The 17,616-nt window shown below is 51.8% G+C and overlaps 1 protein-coding gene across 3 annotated transcripts in view; it reads right to left on the bottom strand.

Moving 5' to 3' along the window:
- NECTIN4 (nectin cell adhesion molecule 4) overlaps positions 1-17,616 on the bottom strand; it is a 75,690-nt gene that overhangs the window by 12,641 nt on the left and 45,433 nt on the right. For all 3 annotated transcript variants that reach the window (XM_053278739.1, XM_053278740.1, XM_053278741.1), the window contains exons 3-5: positions 6,849-7,202; positions 5,664-5,954; positions 3,757-3,877 (exon numbers count right to left, since the gene is read on the bottom strand). In XM_053278739.1, coding sequence (XP_053134714.1) covers positions 3,757-3,877; positions 5,664-5,954; positions 6,849-7,202 — 766 coding nt within the window. The remainder of the gene's footprint in view (positions 1-3,756; positions 3,878-5,663; positions 5,955-6,848; positions 7,203-17,616) is intronic.

The following is a 17,616-nucleotide window of genomic DNA, read 5'->3' as shown; positions in this document are numbered from 1 at the left end:
TGTATATATATATTCCCCTCTAAGCAGTCGTTCAAAATGCTTCACCAAGATTTTCCCTTCACAACAAGATTTGCGAAGACTGCAGTATCTCAAGAATGCAAAGGCGAGCACTTAACAGATCACGCTGTCCAGATAAGACAATCCATATAAGCATGTTACCCGCTCCGAGGAAATTAGAATTTGCAATAAGACCCCACGGTGCAAATAAGCATGAAAACACTAAACACACACACACACCCCTTCTTTGCAAGGGTTCTCAAACTTGGGCTCCTAGATATTGTTGGGCTACATTTCCATTGCCACATGCAACAGGCAGTTGTACCACAACTCCCATCACCCCCTGCTGGGTATCGGACTGTCCCCTGCTAACTGAGCAAAGAGGCACCTTTTAAAAGAGGCGATTCTCTTGTATTTAGCACGCCGGGGACGTGGCTAGGACACCCCAAGCATGAAAGCCCACTGAAAGCCTCACAAAGCAACGCTCTGGCCTCTTTTTCATCGCGAGGGGTGCAGATCTCGTCCAAAATCACGTTGAGCAGAGGTCTCCCACATTCGTACCAACCACTCCAGCTGGCTGGCGTTCTGGAACAACCAGGCACTAGTGGTCAGAGCAGAGAGCTCGAAATGCCATCAAAGACGGATTTCCTTCTCCGAGTGGCCCCTGTGGTACCTTCCCTCACATGCTTACGAGCAGGAGGAGGATTGCTGGCCTTGTGGTAGCAGGGATGAATTGTCCTCTTTGCTAAGCAGGGTCCACCCTGGCTTACATTTGAATGGGAGACTCCATGTGTGAGCACTGTAAGGTCTTCCCCTTAGGGGATGGGGCTGTTTTGGGAAGAGCATTGAGGTTCCACGTTCCCTCCCTGGCAGCATCTCCAAGATAGGGCTGAGAGAGACTCCTGTCGGCAACCTTGGAGAAGCTGCTGCCAGTCTGTGTAGACAATATTGAGCTAGATGGACCCAGGGTCTGACTCCGTATTTGGCAGCTTCCTAGGTTCCTATGAGCAACTGAAACTGAAAATATCAGCAAACGATTCCAATCAGGGCTGCGCCTACAACATCACGCCACAAAAGGGCAGAAAAAGCACAGCGTTCAGAACCAGGTACCGAGAAGGTCGGTACGGCTCTCAAAAAACAACATCAAGTCTACAATCCTCAGGGCCAGAGCTCAGTGGGAGAGCCTCTCCTTGCATGCCGAAGGTCCCGGGCTGGCAGCATCTCCAGACAGGGCTGGGAAAGACCCATGTCTGAAACCCTTGTAGAGCGGCTATCTGGAAGGCAGCTTCCTCTGTTCCTACGGCATGGCATTTCGAAGGGTTCCTACGTTTGCCACCTCCAGGCAAGGCTGAGAAAGACCCCTGCTGGATCCCCCGGAGAGCTGCTGCCAGCCAGTGTTGACAGCTCTGAGCTAGCTGGACCAAGAGGCTGACTCAGCAGAAGGCAGCTCCCTATATCGTTCCTGGAGGCCGTGCAGATTTCCTGCTCTCTTTGTCTCACCCGCCACGGTGACAACTCCCGTCTCGAGGAGGAGGGCAGGCAGACCTCAAAACCTCATTCCTGCCCCCCGCCCTGGACCTGCCCACGCAGCGCCTCCTCAATCCACCGCCCCCCCACACCCACCCGCCCTGCTGACTCGGCTGGTTTCCCCCCCTGCAAAAGGCTACGAGGTGCATTTCTGGCCTCGGGCTGCTTCCCCGAAACCGGCAGCAAGTCCCAACTGGTCCCTCCGAACACCAAACCGCCCGAGAGCCAGCCAGGAAGGGCTGGCTGACGGATCCAGGGTTTGTGGAGGCTCCGCTTTCCCTCGGAATCGCCTCCGCGCGAGTTTTCCTGCGGCCGCCAATGTGGATCGGGTGCACCGGCCGCCGGCGGCGAACGGCACTGCCGAGCCTCCCGGCCAGGTGCCACAACCTTGTCCATGATGGGGCGGGAGAGGGCAGGCTCCGGGGGTACGGAAAGGGGGCTGGCGGAGAACACCCGCGGCTTGGAGGTGGCTTCGCCCGCGGTTTATGGGATGCCGGGGGAATAGGTTGCAGCTTGCACGCCGAGACTGACAGGCGGCCTCGGCCGAGGCCGGGAACTCCGAAGCCGCCCCCGACTCCGGGGAGGCAATCAGGATTGGCAGCCCCAGAAAAGAGTCACACGATTGGGGTACTGCTCCGGCACAGTGGCTTGAGGAGTCCCAGGGCAGAGCCACCATAGTGCGAGCGGGTTCGAAGAACCCAGGCCACCGAGCTCAGGGGCCGCGCCTCGTGCCCTGGCCATGCCCCCGTGCACCCCGTTTGCGAGGAAAACCACGCCTCCTGCTTCTGATGGCAGACATTGACGTCTGATGAGGACGCTGGACCCCCTACGTTACTGAAGAGCGCGCCAAGAGAGAGCCGGCGTGGTGTGATGTGGTCAGTGTGTTGCACTAGGACCGGGGAGAGCTGAATTCCAATCCCCATTCCGCCATGAAACTCACTGGGTGGGATGTGCAAACCGGTTCCGATCTGAACCGGTTCGAAGTCGAACCGGTTCGGTTCGGTGGCTCGATGTTCAGTCGAACCCCCCCCCGGTTCAGCTCGACATTGGACCCAACCCCCACCAGGCCATTCAGGGGGCTTTGCGGATTTTTTTTTTGTAAGTACTTACCCCTTCCAGAGGGCTTCGCCGAGGCCACCAGGGTATGTGTGTCCGTGGAGGTTCCTCCACCCCCCAACAGCCTTCCTAATGCTAAAAATAACCCAGTTCGGACATTCTTCAGCTCTTTCCCCCATCACGGTGGCCTCAGAGAAGCCCCCCAGAGGGTGTAACTAGAATAATAATAATATATATTTTAAAAAACATTCGCGGTTAGAGTGCTGGACTAGGACCGGGAAGACCTGAGTTCAAATCCCCACTCAACCATGAAACTCACTGGGTGACTCTGGGCCAGTCGCTTCTCTCTCAGCCTAGCCTACTTCACAGGGTTGTTGTGAGGAGAAACTTAAGTATGTAGTACACCGAGGAAGAGCGGGATAGAAATGTAAAAACAAGTCAAAAGGGAAAATTGGAGTGCAAGTGGCTTGATCCGTACATGTTCATAAACTCCTGGAATGAAAAGGTGGGATATACATCCTTGGAATAAATAAATGACGATACTGAAGCCCACTTCCCAGTTTAGAAGGCAGCACCTTGAGGGTAGAACCTAGAGCAATGGTTTGAAAGGGCAAGGAAGCGGATTTAGGCTAGCCATTAGGAGGTATTTCTTGACAGTAAAAGCTGTTGGACAGTGGAACAGCCTGCTTCATGAAGAAGGTGGGCTCTCCTCTGGAGGTTTCCAGACAGAGGCTGAATGGCCATCCGTGAGGTATGCTGTAGCAGTTTCCTCCTCCTTCGATTTGTATATCTTTTTCCAACCAAGTTACCAAAGTGGGGCAGATAGATAGATAGATAGATAGATAGATAGATAGATAGATAGATAGATAGATATGGTTCCCTGTCCCCAAAGGGCTCACAATCTAAAAAAAGAAACATAAGGTAGACCCCAGCCACAGCCACTGGAGGGATGCTGTGCTGGGGATGGATAGGGCCAGTTGCTCTCCCCCCACTACATGAAAATAATCGCCACTTTGAAAGGGTGCCTCTTGGCTCATACAGCAGGGGTTTCCGGCACTGAGCATCGGGTTGGACTAGATGACCCTTCCACGACCCCTCCCAACGCCAAGGTTCTAGGATTCTACCCCTTCCTGGCTCCCACGGCTGCCCCGCCATACAAGAGAGATGCACCCTCACCGAGTCCAGTTGTAGGTCGGCGGAGGGTTTCCATCGCAGAGACACTTGAGGGACGCCCCCTCTCTGCCGGCGATCCAATCTTCCTCCGACTCGTGGCCCAGGATCGAAGCATCGGAGAGATCTGTGAGGGGCAGAGAGGAGGGTTAGGGGAGGCAAAAAGGAAGGCAAAGGGAGAGGCTGGTTTGGGGGCAGCCGAGGGCAGCACACATCAGCCAAAAGCTGGTCTATGGACACTCTCCTTTGCCCTTGAGACTTCTCTGCGGGAGGGACATGGGCCACGATTCATGCTGGAAGACGCACTGACCAAGCAGGCTACCTTGGGGAAGGGAAGGGCTAGTAGGGGTGGAACCCGCCCCGAAAAGACAAAGCCAAGGTAACACCTTATCTATTCCAAGCACTGGTCTCCTATCTTTTAACGAAACCCTAACCCTAACAAGAATATTCAAGGGATCTCACGTGAAAACGAAACTAGAGTTTCCCCTTCTCTGAAAGTTTTTAAGAAGGACCTAAAAACATACCGGTTGAGTCAGGCTTTTAGTCCAATTTTAGTCCAAAAGCTTCAATTTTAGAGTCTTTGTTGTGTTTTAAATTGTTTTAATTCTGTTCATGTTTTAATGGTTTTATATTGTGAACCGCCCAGGGACCTTTTTGGTTCGGGGCAGTATATAAGTGTCCTACATAAATAAAAATAAATAAGACAAGCAATGCGGAAAAACAAAAATCCAAACACAAGGAGGACAGGACATTGGAGGGAGATAAATGAAAGCACCCAAACCAAATGCCAGCAGGGGGAAAAAATGCTTAGATCGGGTTTTTCTTTCCAGAAATCAAGCAGTAAATTGGGTCCATTGGGGCTGCAGTCATAGGAACATCGGAAGCTGCCAGATACTGAGTCAGACCCTTGGTCCACCTAGCTCAGTATTGTCTTCACAGACTGGCAGCAGCTTCGCCAAGGTTGCAGGCAGGAGTCTCTCTCAGCCCTCTCGCTGCCAGGGAGGGAACGTGGAACCTTCTTCATGCAAGCGGGCAGATGCTATTTCCAGAGCGGCCCCATCCCTGGAGGGCAACCTCTTACGGTGCTCGCACATGAAGTCACCCTTCCAAATGCAAACCAGGGAGGACCCTGCAACTGGGACAATTCATGCTTGCCACCATAAGACCAGCCCGCCCTACAACTGAAGGGGAGAAGCGGGTGGGGAGCAGGACAAATGTCCCTGGGCCACCAGTTGAGGGGTGCATACGTCAGTGTGCGTACCCCCTGCTAACCGGGCAAAGAAGCCCCTTTTTTAACATGACGATTCTCTTGGCAATGATTCTATGGGTAGTCAGGAAGTATGGCCTTATTTTGCACCAACTCCTCAAAACAGATATAAGATTTATTTTCCCATGCAAACCACTTTGAGAACTTTGGCATCGCGGGACATTTATATGCCGCTTTCCAATAAACAGTCGTCGTAAAAAAGTGTCGTCGTAAACAAGTGTCGTCGTAAAAAAGTGTCACAGGCTCTGGCAACGGTCTCTTGGATCGTGTCTCCAGCAGGCAGGCAGAGAGCCCGAAAAGCCGGCCCGGGACAGGAGGAAGAAAGATGGCAGGAGTATAGGAAAGGCTGGACAGATATATTACTGTAATTTATATACCGCTTTTCAACAAAAGTTCCCAAAGCAGTTTACATAGATATAAATAAAATAGCCCCCTGCCCCCAAAGGGTTCACAACCTGAAAAGAAACATAAGCTAAACACCAACAACAGCCAACAAGGGATGGAGAGGGCCAGTCGCTCCCCCTCTGCTACATACAAGAGAATCGCCACTTTTAAAGGTGCCTCATTAACAGGGGGAATGGACAGAGGGCTCACAAGAGGGTACCGGGGAAAGCCAAAACGGGCGGTGTCCCGGCCCGATACGTACATGCAACGTTGAGGGTGTGAGTGATCCGCTTCTGGTGCTGCAGCCCCGGGTGAGAGACGACACAGGTGAGGGCCTTGCCGTGCATGCTGCGCCCGGGGACGACGTAGAACTCGCTGGTGACCGAGGAGGAGCGCGGGTGCGAGGACTGGCGGGAGGTCGACGTGCCCCGGACTTCCGTCTCCCAGGTCATGATGGGCACTGGGCTGCCTTCCGCCGTGCACGAGGCGGCCAAGGTCCGGCCTTGCCCTTCCTCCAGTGGGGGGCCGAGGTTCAACGTCGGCAAGGGGGGCACTGCGGAAGGAAAGCGCCCCAACATTGCTTAGCAGGGGAGAGACTCAGAAAGGGGTGCACAGCTTGGGTCAAAGCCCAGACTACTACTACTACTTCTTCTTCTTAGAACTACTAGTATTAGTTTACTACTTTCTAGTATTTAGAACTATGTGGCACCTTCCAGGTCAACTTCACAGGCAGGGGAGGCGAGGAGAGCTGGCCTTGTGGTAGCCAGCATGAATTGTTGCCTTTGCTAAGCAGGGTCTGCCTTGGTTTGCATTTGAATGGGAGACTACATGTGTGAGCCCTGGAAGAGATTCCCCTCAGGGGATGGGGCCGCTCTGGGAAGAGCAGAAGGTTTCAAGTTCCCTCCCTGGCTTCTCCAAGACAGGGTTGAGAGAGACTCCTGTCTGCAGCCTTGGAGAAGCCGCTGCCAGTCTGTGTAGACAATACTGAGTTAGACGGACCAAGGGTCTGACTCAGTAGAAGGCAGGGTTGTCTTCTATCCAGTATCTTTTATGTTTTGTGGTTTAGGCATTTGTCCCAGTGGGGATCCTGAGGAGAGAGTGTGTGTGGAGGGAGGTCAGAAAAGAAAAGAAAGGGGAAAGAGAAAGAGAAAAATGAGTCGTTTGTGGGGGGAAAAACCCTTCGCTAAATCTATATCCGATTGCTTTGTGCGAGGGAAGCAGCGAGAAAACAGGCAGCTTCCTCTGTTCCTCGGCGCAAGGCTCAGGTCGGTCCTGAAGAGCAACCCGGCTCACGGCAGGCGCGGGCCTCATGTCCCCTGGCTGCCACCCCACATCCCGCCGCCCAAGGCGCCCCGCTCACCTCGCCACATGAAAGGGCCGCCCTGCCCACCTCGCCCCGCCGCCCTGCACAGGCCAGCCACAGCCCGGCCAAAAGGGCCCCCCTTACCTAGGACCTTGAGGGTGAGGCTGGACTCAAAGTTGCCCAGAGGGAAGGTGATGAGCTGGCACTCGTAGGTCCCTTCGTCGGCCTGCACCACGTTCTTCAGCAGGATGGAGCCGTCCTCCAGCGACTCCTGGGAGTGCCGCAGGACGCGTCCCTGGTACGGCTCCTGGAGGTGCATGCCGTGGTCCAGGTTCAGCACCCCCAGCTCCACCGCCTGCCCGTCGTCGGCCCGCTTCAGCCAGGTGACCTGGACCACCTTCCCTTCCTCCGTGGCCCGGAAGGAGCAAGGCAGCAAGACGTCTTTGCCCAGGACGGCCGTCAGGCTGCCCTGGGACTCCAACACTCTGGCGAGGGAGCCTGAGGAGACAGGAAGCAGAGGGAGGAGCCGGTCAGCAAACCCACAGCCTTGCAGCGGGAGGGACCCAGAAAGGATCACGGCAGATGAGAGGCCCCGGGAGGTCTTCTAGACTACCCCCCACCACTTCCCCATGGGGATATCGCTACTCCCCCAAGCAAAAACGGCGACAAAATAGGGCAGAGACTTGCCATGGATCAGAAGCAGAGAGAAGTGGAGCCTACGCTCACAGGACCCTAGAACGTTAGAGCTAGAAGGGACGCTGGAGGCCATCTAGACCAACGCCCTGCTCGGCCCAGGAATCTGCGCCAGCATCCCCGACAGATGGCCGTCCAGCCTCTGCTGGGGAACTCCCAGTGAAGGAGAGCCCACTGCGGCATGAGGCAGGGAGTTCCACTGTCCAACCGCTCTTACTGCTAGGAAATTCCTCCTCTTGCCTAGCCGAAGCCTTTGTCATTTCAGGCCGCCAGCTGGCGTCCAGACAGGAGTTTCATCTGCCTGCATTTGGGGGGCACATCAAAGGCGCTGTGCCCTGCCCCTCTCCCCCTCGGCACCCACCCACCACGACGGGGTCACGGCTGCTCCATTCCAGGGCCCCTTTCGCAGCCAGAGGTGGCGGCTGCGGAATGCCGCTGCCCGCGGGGAAAGCAGATGGGCCGGAGAGGCGAGAAAAACCTGCCGGCACGGATGCCAGAGCCCTGCCATGGCTTGTGTGGGATCGCAGCCCGCCCACGGCCCGCAAACGCAAGGAGGACCTCTGTGGGCCGGCTAGCCAAGGCGCTTGCAAAGACACGTCTCAGATGGCTCCCTTTTTCATTTACCACTTTTGAGACGTCTCTAAGAAGTTGTTGTTTTTCCCCCCCACCCAAGCTTTAAAACTTGAATGTGGTTTTAAATTGTTGTAAGCTTTTCATTTTTAATCTGTTTTATGTTGAATACTGGCCAGAGACGGACATCTGGGGCAGTTAACACACTGAAAAAATGAACACATAAATAAATAAATGTATGTTAAGGTGGCCATTTGTAAAGTTTTAAAATTGAAAACACTGTGAAATTTGTGTCTCTCAAACTGCGGCAACATCCCTGACAGATGGCCGTTTGACTTCTGCCTGAAAAGCTCCAGCAAAGGAGAACCCAGCATTTCATGAGGCAGGCAGTTCCACTGCCCAACAGCTCTTAGTTATGAAATCCCCCTAATGTCTAGCCTAAATCTGCCTCCTTTTCTATTTCACTATTGCCGCCTCAACAGATCCCCTCTGCTGCAGGTGTGACGTGCCACGGCTGCATTTATAGAAAGAAGAAGGTATCAGCAGTTCCCATTTTGGGCTTCCATGTCCGGTCAAGTTGGTCCTGAAGCTCAGTGGTCAGTCAATGACCGGGACCTCTTTTCTATCAAGAAATAAATAAATTGGCCTATCAGAGGTTCCTGAGTTTAGGCAGATATAAACCAGAAGTGGTTAAGGGAGTTGCCGTTTCGGTTTGTTGCTCCTGTATGATAAGCCAGAGGCTGCAAAGTTATTCAGATATTGTTGGTTTTGTGTTTATTTCATTGTCAAGTTTATGAGCGTTGCTGTCAAAAGGCCAGTTACATCCTCTGTCAATTTTCCTGTCTGCAAACACTTTTATGGTGTTTACTGTTATTTATCTGTTTAATGTATAACAATGCCACAGTTAACTGATTTATTGTTTGTTTGTTATTTTAGTGGGTTGGTCATCTTTGATCTCGTATTTTGAATTAACCTGCTACCTTCAGGGCCAAAACGCACAGTCATGATTTATTTGCTCTCTCTATCTATCTATCTGTCGAATTTGTACACCGCCCCAAACTTTCGTCTCTGGGAGGTTTACGACAACATAAAACAAGTTAAAACACAGGAAATCAAAACCTTAAAACAATTTAAAACCACATCCAAGTCCAAAAGCTTGAGCAAAGAGATAAGTCTTTAGGGACTTTTAAAAAGCTGTCAGAGTTATGTTTTTGTTTGTTCAATTTTTTATACCACTTTTCATAATAACCTTAAGAATATTGGGAAAGCCCTCCTAGATCAAGCTGTCCTGCTTTCCACAGCAGCCTGCTGACCATGCTGATCGACTGATTTTTAAAAACATACGACAGCCTAACTTTCTTTTTTAAAAAATAAATAAATCCAAGCATCCAAGCACATGCGAGGCGTAGGCAAACGGCCCTCTCCCGCTGTTGCTCCCCAGCAGCTGGTATTCCGAGATAGACTGCCACTGAAGAGGGAGGCTCCATTTAGCTATACACACAGCCCTGCGCAGCTAACATTCGACAATTCAAACTTAGAAGGAAGCAGGTTCACGTTCGATCGTAGAAGGAACTTCTGATTGTGTAAGAGCGGTTTGACAGTGGAACTGTCTGCCTCATGACGTGAGGGGGAACCTCCTGCATGCAGAAGGTCCCAGGTTCAATCCCTGGCAGCGCCTTCGGGTAAGGCTGGGAGGGACTCCTGTCTAGGAGAGATGCTGCCAGTCCATGTAGACTGGCTGCTGTTGGCCTACAAACCCCCCGCCGCCATCACCCCTGATTATTGGCCACGGTGGAAGGGGGTGATGGGAGTTGTAGTCCAGCAACAGCGGGAGGGCCGAAGTGCTGCAGACCTTGGCATAAGGCCGCTTCCTGTGTCCCGATGACCGAAGCGCAGACCAACCACTTCTCGACTCGAGGGCGGGCTCCCCTGAGCGCTAACCACTGCACTTGCTGGCCTTGTGGCCCTTGTGACGCTGTGGAGTGCTGTTTCCTCCCTGGTTATCTCTTGACAAGGTGCCCCTTCCCTGGGCGTGAGAGGTCTGATTCAGGGCCGTGGCAGGGGAAGGGGAGAGAGGCGAAGCCAGGGCGTTCTCGCGGAGGCCGCCGCCTTCCAGGAGCGAGGCTGCTCCCTCACAATGGTGTTTTCTTGGCCGGCTGGACACCTGGATCCTTCAGCAAACACCGTTTATTGACACCACCCAATAAGCATATACCACGTTTGTTCCGCGGCTCCTGGCAAGGCACCGTCAAGGCATAAAGAGGAACGGAGGCCTCTGGCACCGCCTGGGCTCCTCTCCCTGTGCCTCGGTTTCCCTTCCGTAAAAGGCAAGCCACTCAAGCTGCAGGATTGGACTCAACATTTTCTCCCACCTTCCGTCCTTAGAACTTCCCTGTTGCCTTGGCAGGGACCCTGGAGCCACGCTGGGTCAGGCCAAACACCTATCTAGCGCAGTACCCCTGCTTCTCATGGTGGCCCACCAGATGCCTCTGAGAAGCCCACAGGCAAGAGCTGAGGGCAGGCCTCCTCTCCTGCAGTGGCTCCTCTGCAAATGGAATTGAGAGGCATCGTGCCTCTGAAGCTGGAGGTGGCCCACAGCCATCAGACTAGTAGCCATTGATAGGCCTGTCCGCCATAAATCTGTCTAAGCCCCTTTGAAAGCCACCCAAGCTGGTGGCCACCAGCACCTCCCGTGGCAGAGAGTTCCACAGATTAATTCTGCACTGTGTGAGAACGTGCTTCCTTGTGTCGGTCCTACATTTCCTGGCCATCATCTATCTCATGGGACGACCCCTGATTCTAGTGCTGCGAGAGAGGGAGAGGAACTTCTCTCCCTCCACACCACGCATAACTCTAATTTTCAACTATCCTAGTTCAGGGTACATGTGCTCAAGGTGACCAAGGCACATTTCAGGAGATGCTAGAACGGAGAAGGACTCGTGGCATGGACACCAGAAAGTGACCCAGGGCTATGACATCTTCCCCCTTCCAGCTCTGACACGTCAGAGGATATGTTGTGACTGAGACATATCCGGTGACTCAGTGAGCTTCTTCCAGTGACCGTCCTCCACTGACCAGGAAGGTGTGAGCTATCTTGACAAGCTTTGCACAGAGGAATTTCCCCAAGGCATTTGCTGACCTCTTTTGATGCCCCTGAGGTCGCTGGATGTGGCTAATATCCCCCGTGGGGGCCCCATGAAGTCAGCGGTCTAGGGTATGAGACCTTCACCTCTCTAGTCCATATAGCCAAATCTGATCCATATAGCCAAATCTGAGGAAAGGCAATGCTTTCTGCTTTCACTCCGAATGGACTTCCAGAGGTTATCATAGAGTCAGCTCTGACGGCTATGGGGCATCACCGAAAAGCCAAATCAATTCAGATTTGACTCCAGGATGATGCCTGAAAGTCCATCCAAAGAGGGTAGCAAGTATTGTCTTCACTCGGATATGGCTTCATGACGAGGCCACATATCCTAGGTCAATCAAGATTTGGCTTTCTGACCATGCCTAAAGCCAGATCCAAGTAAGGGCAAGGCTTCCTGCCCTCACTCTAGAGTTGTGTCATAGGACACAGGAAAGAAAATGATGTTAAGCAGCAGTGAGAAAGATGTTCACTGCTGCCACTAGGTGCGACCAAGAAAGCCCCCCATCCATAAGAATGGAACTTAGGAAGCTGCCATATACTGAGTCAGACCCTTGGTCCATCTAGCTCAGTATTGTCTACACTGACTGGCAGCGGCTTCTCCAAGGTTTCAGGCAGGGGTCTCCCCCAGATGCTGGAGATGCTGCCAGGGAGTAAACCTGGGACCTTCTGCGCGCAAGAATCCAAATGCTCATCCTCATCCCCTCGGGGGAATCCCTTCCAGTGCTCACATTATAATTATTATTACATTTATATCCTGCTCTTCCTCCAAGGAGCCCAGAGCGGTGTACTACATCCTTGAGTTTCTCTTTCACAACAACCCTGTGAAGTAGGTTAGGCTGAGAGAGAAGTGACTGGCCCAGAGTCACCTGTGGTCTCCCATCCAAATGCAAACCAAGGCAGAGCCTGCTTAGCAAAAGAGACCACTCATGCTTGCTGCCACGAGACCTGCTCTCTCCCCTTGTTCCAAGCCAATCCAGTTCACTGCAGAACATCCGGGGCCATCTGTAGAGTAGATTCTGTAGGAAACTCCAACCCAAAAGGTTAATTCCAAAGGTCAGCAGCTCTTTGATAGAGGGCTAAGCAAATTTACCGTCAGCCTCTGCCCGTCACACCATTCCATGTATCTGAATGGGAAAGGGGATCTTAGCATGCATGAATGTTGGCCGTCGTGGAAGCAAATTTCAAAAATGCAGCTGCTGCAGAATACTCAGAAGTACTTCACATACAGTATCTCGGTCATCCCGACAACAGCCTTGCAAGGTAGGCCAGTATTATCTCCATATTAAGCACATGAGGACCTGCCCAAGGGCCATACGCTGAGTCCCTGGGCAAAAGCAGGATTCAAAGAGGGGGATGTCCAGTTCATGGCTCAGTCTCGTCACTACTAAACAATGCCGGCTTTCGCAGACCAAAAGCATCACACACATGAACGCACAAAGTTGCCTCCTACTGAGCCAAACCACTGGTCCACCTTGCCCAGTAGTGTCCGCTCTGACCAGCAGCTGCTCCTAAGGCCTTCATAGAATGTTAGAGTGGGAAGGGACCTTAGATACCTTTGCTGAGCAGTGTCCACCCTGGTATGCATTTGAATGGGTGACTACATGTGTGAGCACTATAAGATATCCCCCGTAGGGGATGGAGCCTGCTCTGGGAAGAGCAGAAGGTTCCAAGTCCCCTCCCTAGCAGCATCTCCAAGACGGGGCTGGGAGAAGACTCCTGCCTGCAAGCTTGGAGAAGCCTCTGCCAGTCTGTGCAGACGATACTGAGCTAGATGGACCAAGGGTGTGACTCAGTATGGCAGCTTCCCAGGCCCCTATGACTAGATGGGTCACTCTTGGGCCTTATCCAGCAGGGCTCTTCTTATGACTTTCTGCACTCCAAGCAGATGCTTCACCGCTGAGCCCCGTTCCCGAAACAGTGGGTGCTTCGCTTCTGGGCCCATTCACGGCTGTAACTCGTGTCTAAAAGAGGCTCCGTTGCGACCAGAAGGAATTCCCACCGTCCAAAGGGCAACTGACCAAAGCAATCCCAATCGCCCGAGGAAGCAAGTCCAGACGTCTGCTGGCATGCCACAGTATGTCTGCAAAACCCCACAGGGATGGCTCTGTTGGGCAATTTCCCTCTGACCTGGAGGAAAATGTCTTCCCAGCAGCCTGAAACCACCCTAATGCAGGGGCGTAGCAAGGTTGGAGTGGACCCAGAGACAAGATTTTTAAATGCCACACACACACACACACACACACACACACACACACACACACACACACACCCTGCTCACTGAAGCTCAGCTCATGAAGTAAAGAAATCTTAAAATGAGGCTGAATAGTGGTAACAAAAAGCAGAGTAAAAATTCTCTCTCTCTCTCTCTCTTTCTCCCCTGTGCGCCACAATAGATCATCATCCTAAATTATTTTTTTAAAGGTTTTGTAAATTTGTAAATGACCTGGATGATGCAAGTCATTTAATGGTCCTAGAGAAAGAGATGCTGTTCTGGTAGCTCCAGGTCTTAACACTCACATCCATTTCGAATAGCCCAAGCAGGTGCGTGGCTCGGGGAATCAGTCATGTGACTTGCCTCTGGGGGGGCCCCCAAGGCAGTGGGCCCCCAGACAACTGTCTCCCCTTGCCCTAGTATAGTTACGCCCCTGCCCTAATGACACCTCTCTGCAAATCTGAATTTCAAATCTGGCTGTTGACATCCATGGGTCTGCCCTTTCGGCAAGCATTGAACTCTGCTTTTTGGTTTAGTCCATCCCTGAAATGGAAATATGCCCATGCCTTCCGACCCATGACGCATTTCATTAAATTCCTTTAATTAAGGCCCCATACGATGAAACGAGGCCAGGTTAGGGTGATGAATTAGAGCTAATTGGCTATCCGAAGTATTTCTAATATTCAAATTCAGAAGACGGTGGAGACTCATTAAATGTAATATGGCACAATCACCTTCCGGAGAAAGGCTTCGGGGCCGACCGGAATGCCCCAAACACACGTTCTTTCGGCTTCCAATTAAGAAGGCGACTTATACTGCCGGCCAGCTTTTATGCAACAGTGCTCAAGTGCTGGTGATGACCTTTAGGGCACTAAATGGTTTGGAGCCAGGACAACTAAATCAGGGTTTCTTGAGCTGGCGGGACTATGACGGCATTGGACTACAACTCCCATCATCCACTGCTGCCGCTGCCCATAGCTGCGGGAGTGGGCAATGGGTTTCATAGTCCAGAAGCCTCTTGCAAAATGCCCTTATACAAACCTACGGTACGGCCACATTTGGAGTACTGTGTACAGCTCCGGTCACCATATTTATTTATTTATTTATTTATTTATTTATTTATTTATTTAACTAATAAATAACAAATATTTATTTATTATTTCCAAAATAATAAATTTTGGAAAATTTATTAAATAAAATTTATTTATTAATTTTGGAAGGGTTGCCCTTCCAAAAATGGATCAGGGCAGTTTACACAGAGAAATAAATAAATAAATAAATAAATAAATAAAGAGGGCTCCCTGTCCCCAAAGGGCTCACAATCTAAAAAGAAACACCAGAGAGACACCAGCAACAGCCACTGGAGGGATGCTGTGCTGGGGTCGGATAGGGCCAGTTGCTCTCCCCCTGCTAAATAAAGAGAATCGCCATGTTGAAAAGATGCCTCTTTGCCTAGTGAGCAGGGGATCTTAAGGGCATTGTAGAACTGGGGAAAGTGCAGAAGAGGGCAACCCAAATGATGAGGGGCCTGGAGCACCTTCCTTACGAGGCAAAAGACAAGTAAAGGGAGGCCTGGTGGCAGTCTATAATATTATGCATGGAGAGAGCGGAGAGAGAGAATTGTTCCTCCCTTTCTCACAACACTAGAACCAGCGGTCATCCCGTGAAATCGACAGTCGGGAAATTTAGGACTGACAAAAGGAAGCACTTTTCCACACAAGGCATAATGAAACTATGGAATTCTCCGCCACAAGATGTGGTGACGGCCACCAGCCTGGATGGCTTGAGGAGGAGCTTAGACAAATTCCTGGAGGAGAGGTCTATCAGTGGCTACTACGTAGTTTTGATGGCTGCAGGCCACCTCCAGCCTCAGAGGCAAGATGCCTCTCAATCCCAGCTGCAGAGGAGCAACAGCAGGAGAAAACGGCCTGCCCTCCCCTCTTGCCCGTGAGCTCCCCGGAGGCATCTGGTGGGCCACTGTGGGAAACAGCATGCTGGACTAGATAGTCCCTGGGTTATGGGGACCCAAGGTCCAGGACCCCTGAGCTAAACCACGCCTCTCTCCATCCAGTGTCGTTTTTTTAGGGATGCATACAGAAGATCCCAGGTTCCATCCCTGGCAGCATCACTAGGCAGGACTGGGAAAGGCTCCTGCCTAAAACCTCAGAGAGCCTCTGTCAGTCAGTGTAGACAATGCTGAGCTGGATGGACCAAGAGTCTGACTCAGTAAAAGGCAGCTCTGGACGTAATCTCTGCCAGCGTTTGTTGGAGAGATAGATCTGCCTTTTTCTTCTTCTTCTTAATTTGGATGTGGTCTTGTACGATTGTAATTGTACCCAGGACATCCCAGATGCGGACAGAGCAGCATGGCCAACACCTTTGAATTAATTACGAGTGCAATCTGGGAATTTGCACACCTTTCAGAATTCAGGAGCGAATTCTGAACCCACCAATGCAAAAATGGGGAAGGGAGGGAAACACAAAAACAACCAGAAGAGACATTTGTTCCAGGGACAATGATGGAGAATTTTGGTGCTGTGAGATGAGAGGCAAACCAGTCCCCATCATACATAGGCACAATGGCCGCGGATGATGGGAGTTGTAGTCCAACTGCATCCTGGGATCCAAGGTTGGGAATCCCTGGTATTCTGAACTGTGAGTTCCTTAGGGCACTTACAGTCCAACTGCACTTGGAAACAGACATCTGGCAACCCCTGACAAATTTAAATTGTAAGATCTTCAGAGCAGGGACCCTTCTCCCCACTCCCCACATCACTCTACAAAGCATCATGCACACAAAGGAGGCAGGAAGAACATAGGAAGCTGCCATATACTGAGTCAGACCCTTGGTCCTTCTAGCTCAGAATTGTCAACCCAGGCTGGCAGCGGCTTCTCCAAGGTGGCAGGCAGGAATCTCTCTCAGCCCTCTCTTGGGGATGCTGGCAGGGAGGGAACTTGAAACCTTCTTCTGCTCTTCCCAGAGCAGCTCCATCCCCTGAGGGGAATCTCTTCCAGTGCTCACATGTGGTCTCCCATTCAAATGCAACCAAGGTAGACCCTGCTTAGCTAAGGGGGCAAGTCATGCTTGCGACCACAAGACCAGCTCTCCTCCTGTGGAACAAGAATCCACAGTGAGGCAACCACAGGAAGTCGCTTCCTGATGGGTATCATCTCAAGGAAGAGCATCACCTTGAACTCGGGTCCGGGCAAGGAAGCAAAGAAACCATCATCATCTCCCAGGTCTTTAGATCTCGGTGCTTTCAAGTGGCTCTGCCTTCTGTGAAAAGAGCCCTCCCATGTGCGTGATTAAAGGTGTTAAAACAATCTTTCCAGCTGGTTCCCCTGGCCGCCCCAGCGCCCCGGAGGTGTCTCCACCAAAACCAAGGGAAAGGAGAGAAAATAGAACTCTCTCACACAAATGAGAACTCCCTGTTGAAACTCACCTCCGAGCAGGAGGACGTGAGAAAGGGAGACACCAAACCAGCAGAACCGGCTTTCTCGTGGGTCATTTGGCTTTAACCCTCCATCCCTCCCTGCTTGCTCTCCACCAGCTGGGCTCCCTCCCTCCCGCCCTCCCCATCCCAGCCTTGCCAAACCTGCTTTCTGTGGGGAAGAACTTTGCGTGTGACTCATAGCCAGCAGCTGAGGCTTTGCACAGGTGAGTCACACGGCTGGCTGCCGGGAGTTGCAGCTTCAGTTCAATCAAATCACCCATTTGGCTGGCAAAAAGCCACAACCCTATTGATCTTTGTCACAGGGGAAAAGATGCAGGGAAGCCGCTGGAGAAAAGATGCAGGGAAGAATCGTATGCGAAGACAAAAAAAAATATGTTTTTTGGTGGGGTGGGGGGGGAGACATTTTTTATTGAACCAACAAACTACCAAAGCATATGGGGAAAGGCTGCTGTCCTCTTCCCACGGAGGCAGGAGTGCAGGTGGCAACGGGAATTGTCAAGCCCATATTTTCTGCAGAAAGTATCCCTTGCTGAGGAAACCAAGCAATCCAGGAAGGGACTTGAGCGGGGTGGGGCCATATGCCCCAAATCAGCTCTTTAGCGCCCTGGTCTTCCATGCTGCCTGACATTGGCAGATGCTTTTGTAATTAATTGCTTCAAACAGGAGAAAAGAGCACTGGATTCCTTGAAAAGCATTGTTGATCTAAATAATAATAATTAGCATTAATCATCTAAATAATAATAAAGATAGGAACATAGGATGCTACCTTATACTGAGTCAGTACTCAGGCCCCATCCACTAAGGGGAATATCGTACATATCATCCCATATCGTCACC

Source organism: Hemicordylus capensis, chromosome 14 (genome assembly GCF_027244095.1).
Source record: "Hemicordylus capensis ecotype Gifberg chromosome 14, rHemCap1.1.pri, whole genome shotgun sequence".
NCBI classification, from domain to species: Eukaryota; Metazoa; Chordata; class Lepidosauria; order Squamata; family Cordylidae; genus Hemicordylus; species Hemicordylus capensis.
Note: the sequence above shows the minus strand (reverse complement) of the source record. Positions and strands in the feature narration are given on the sequence as shown.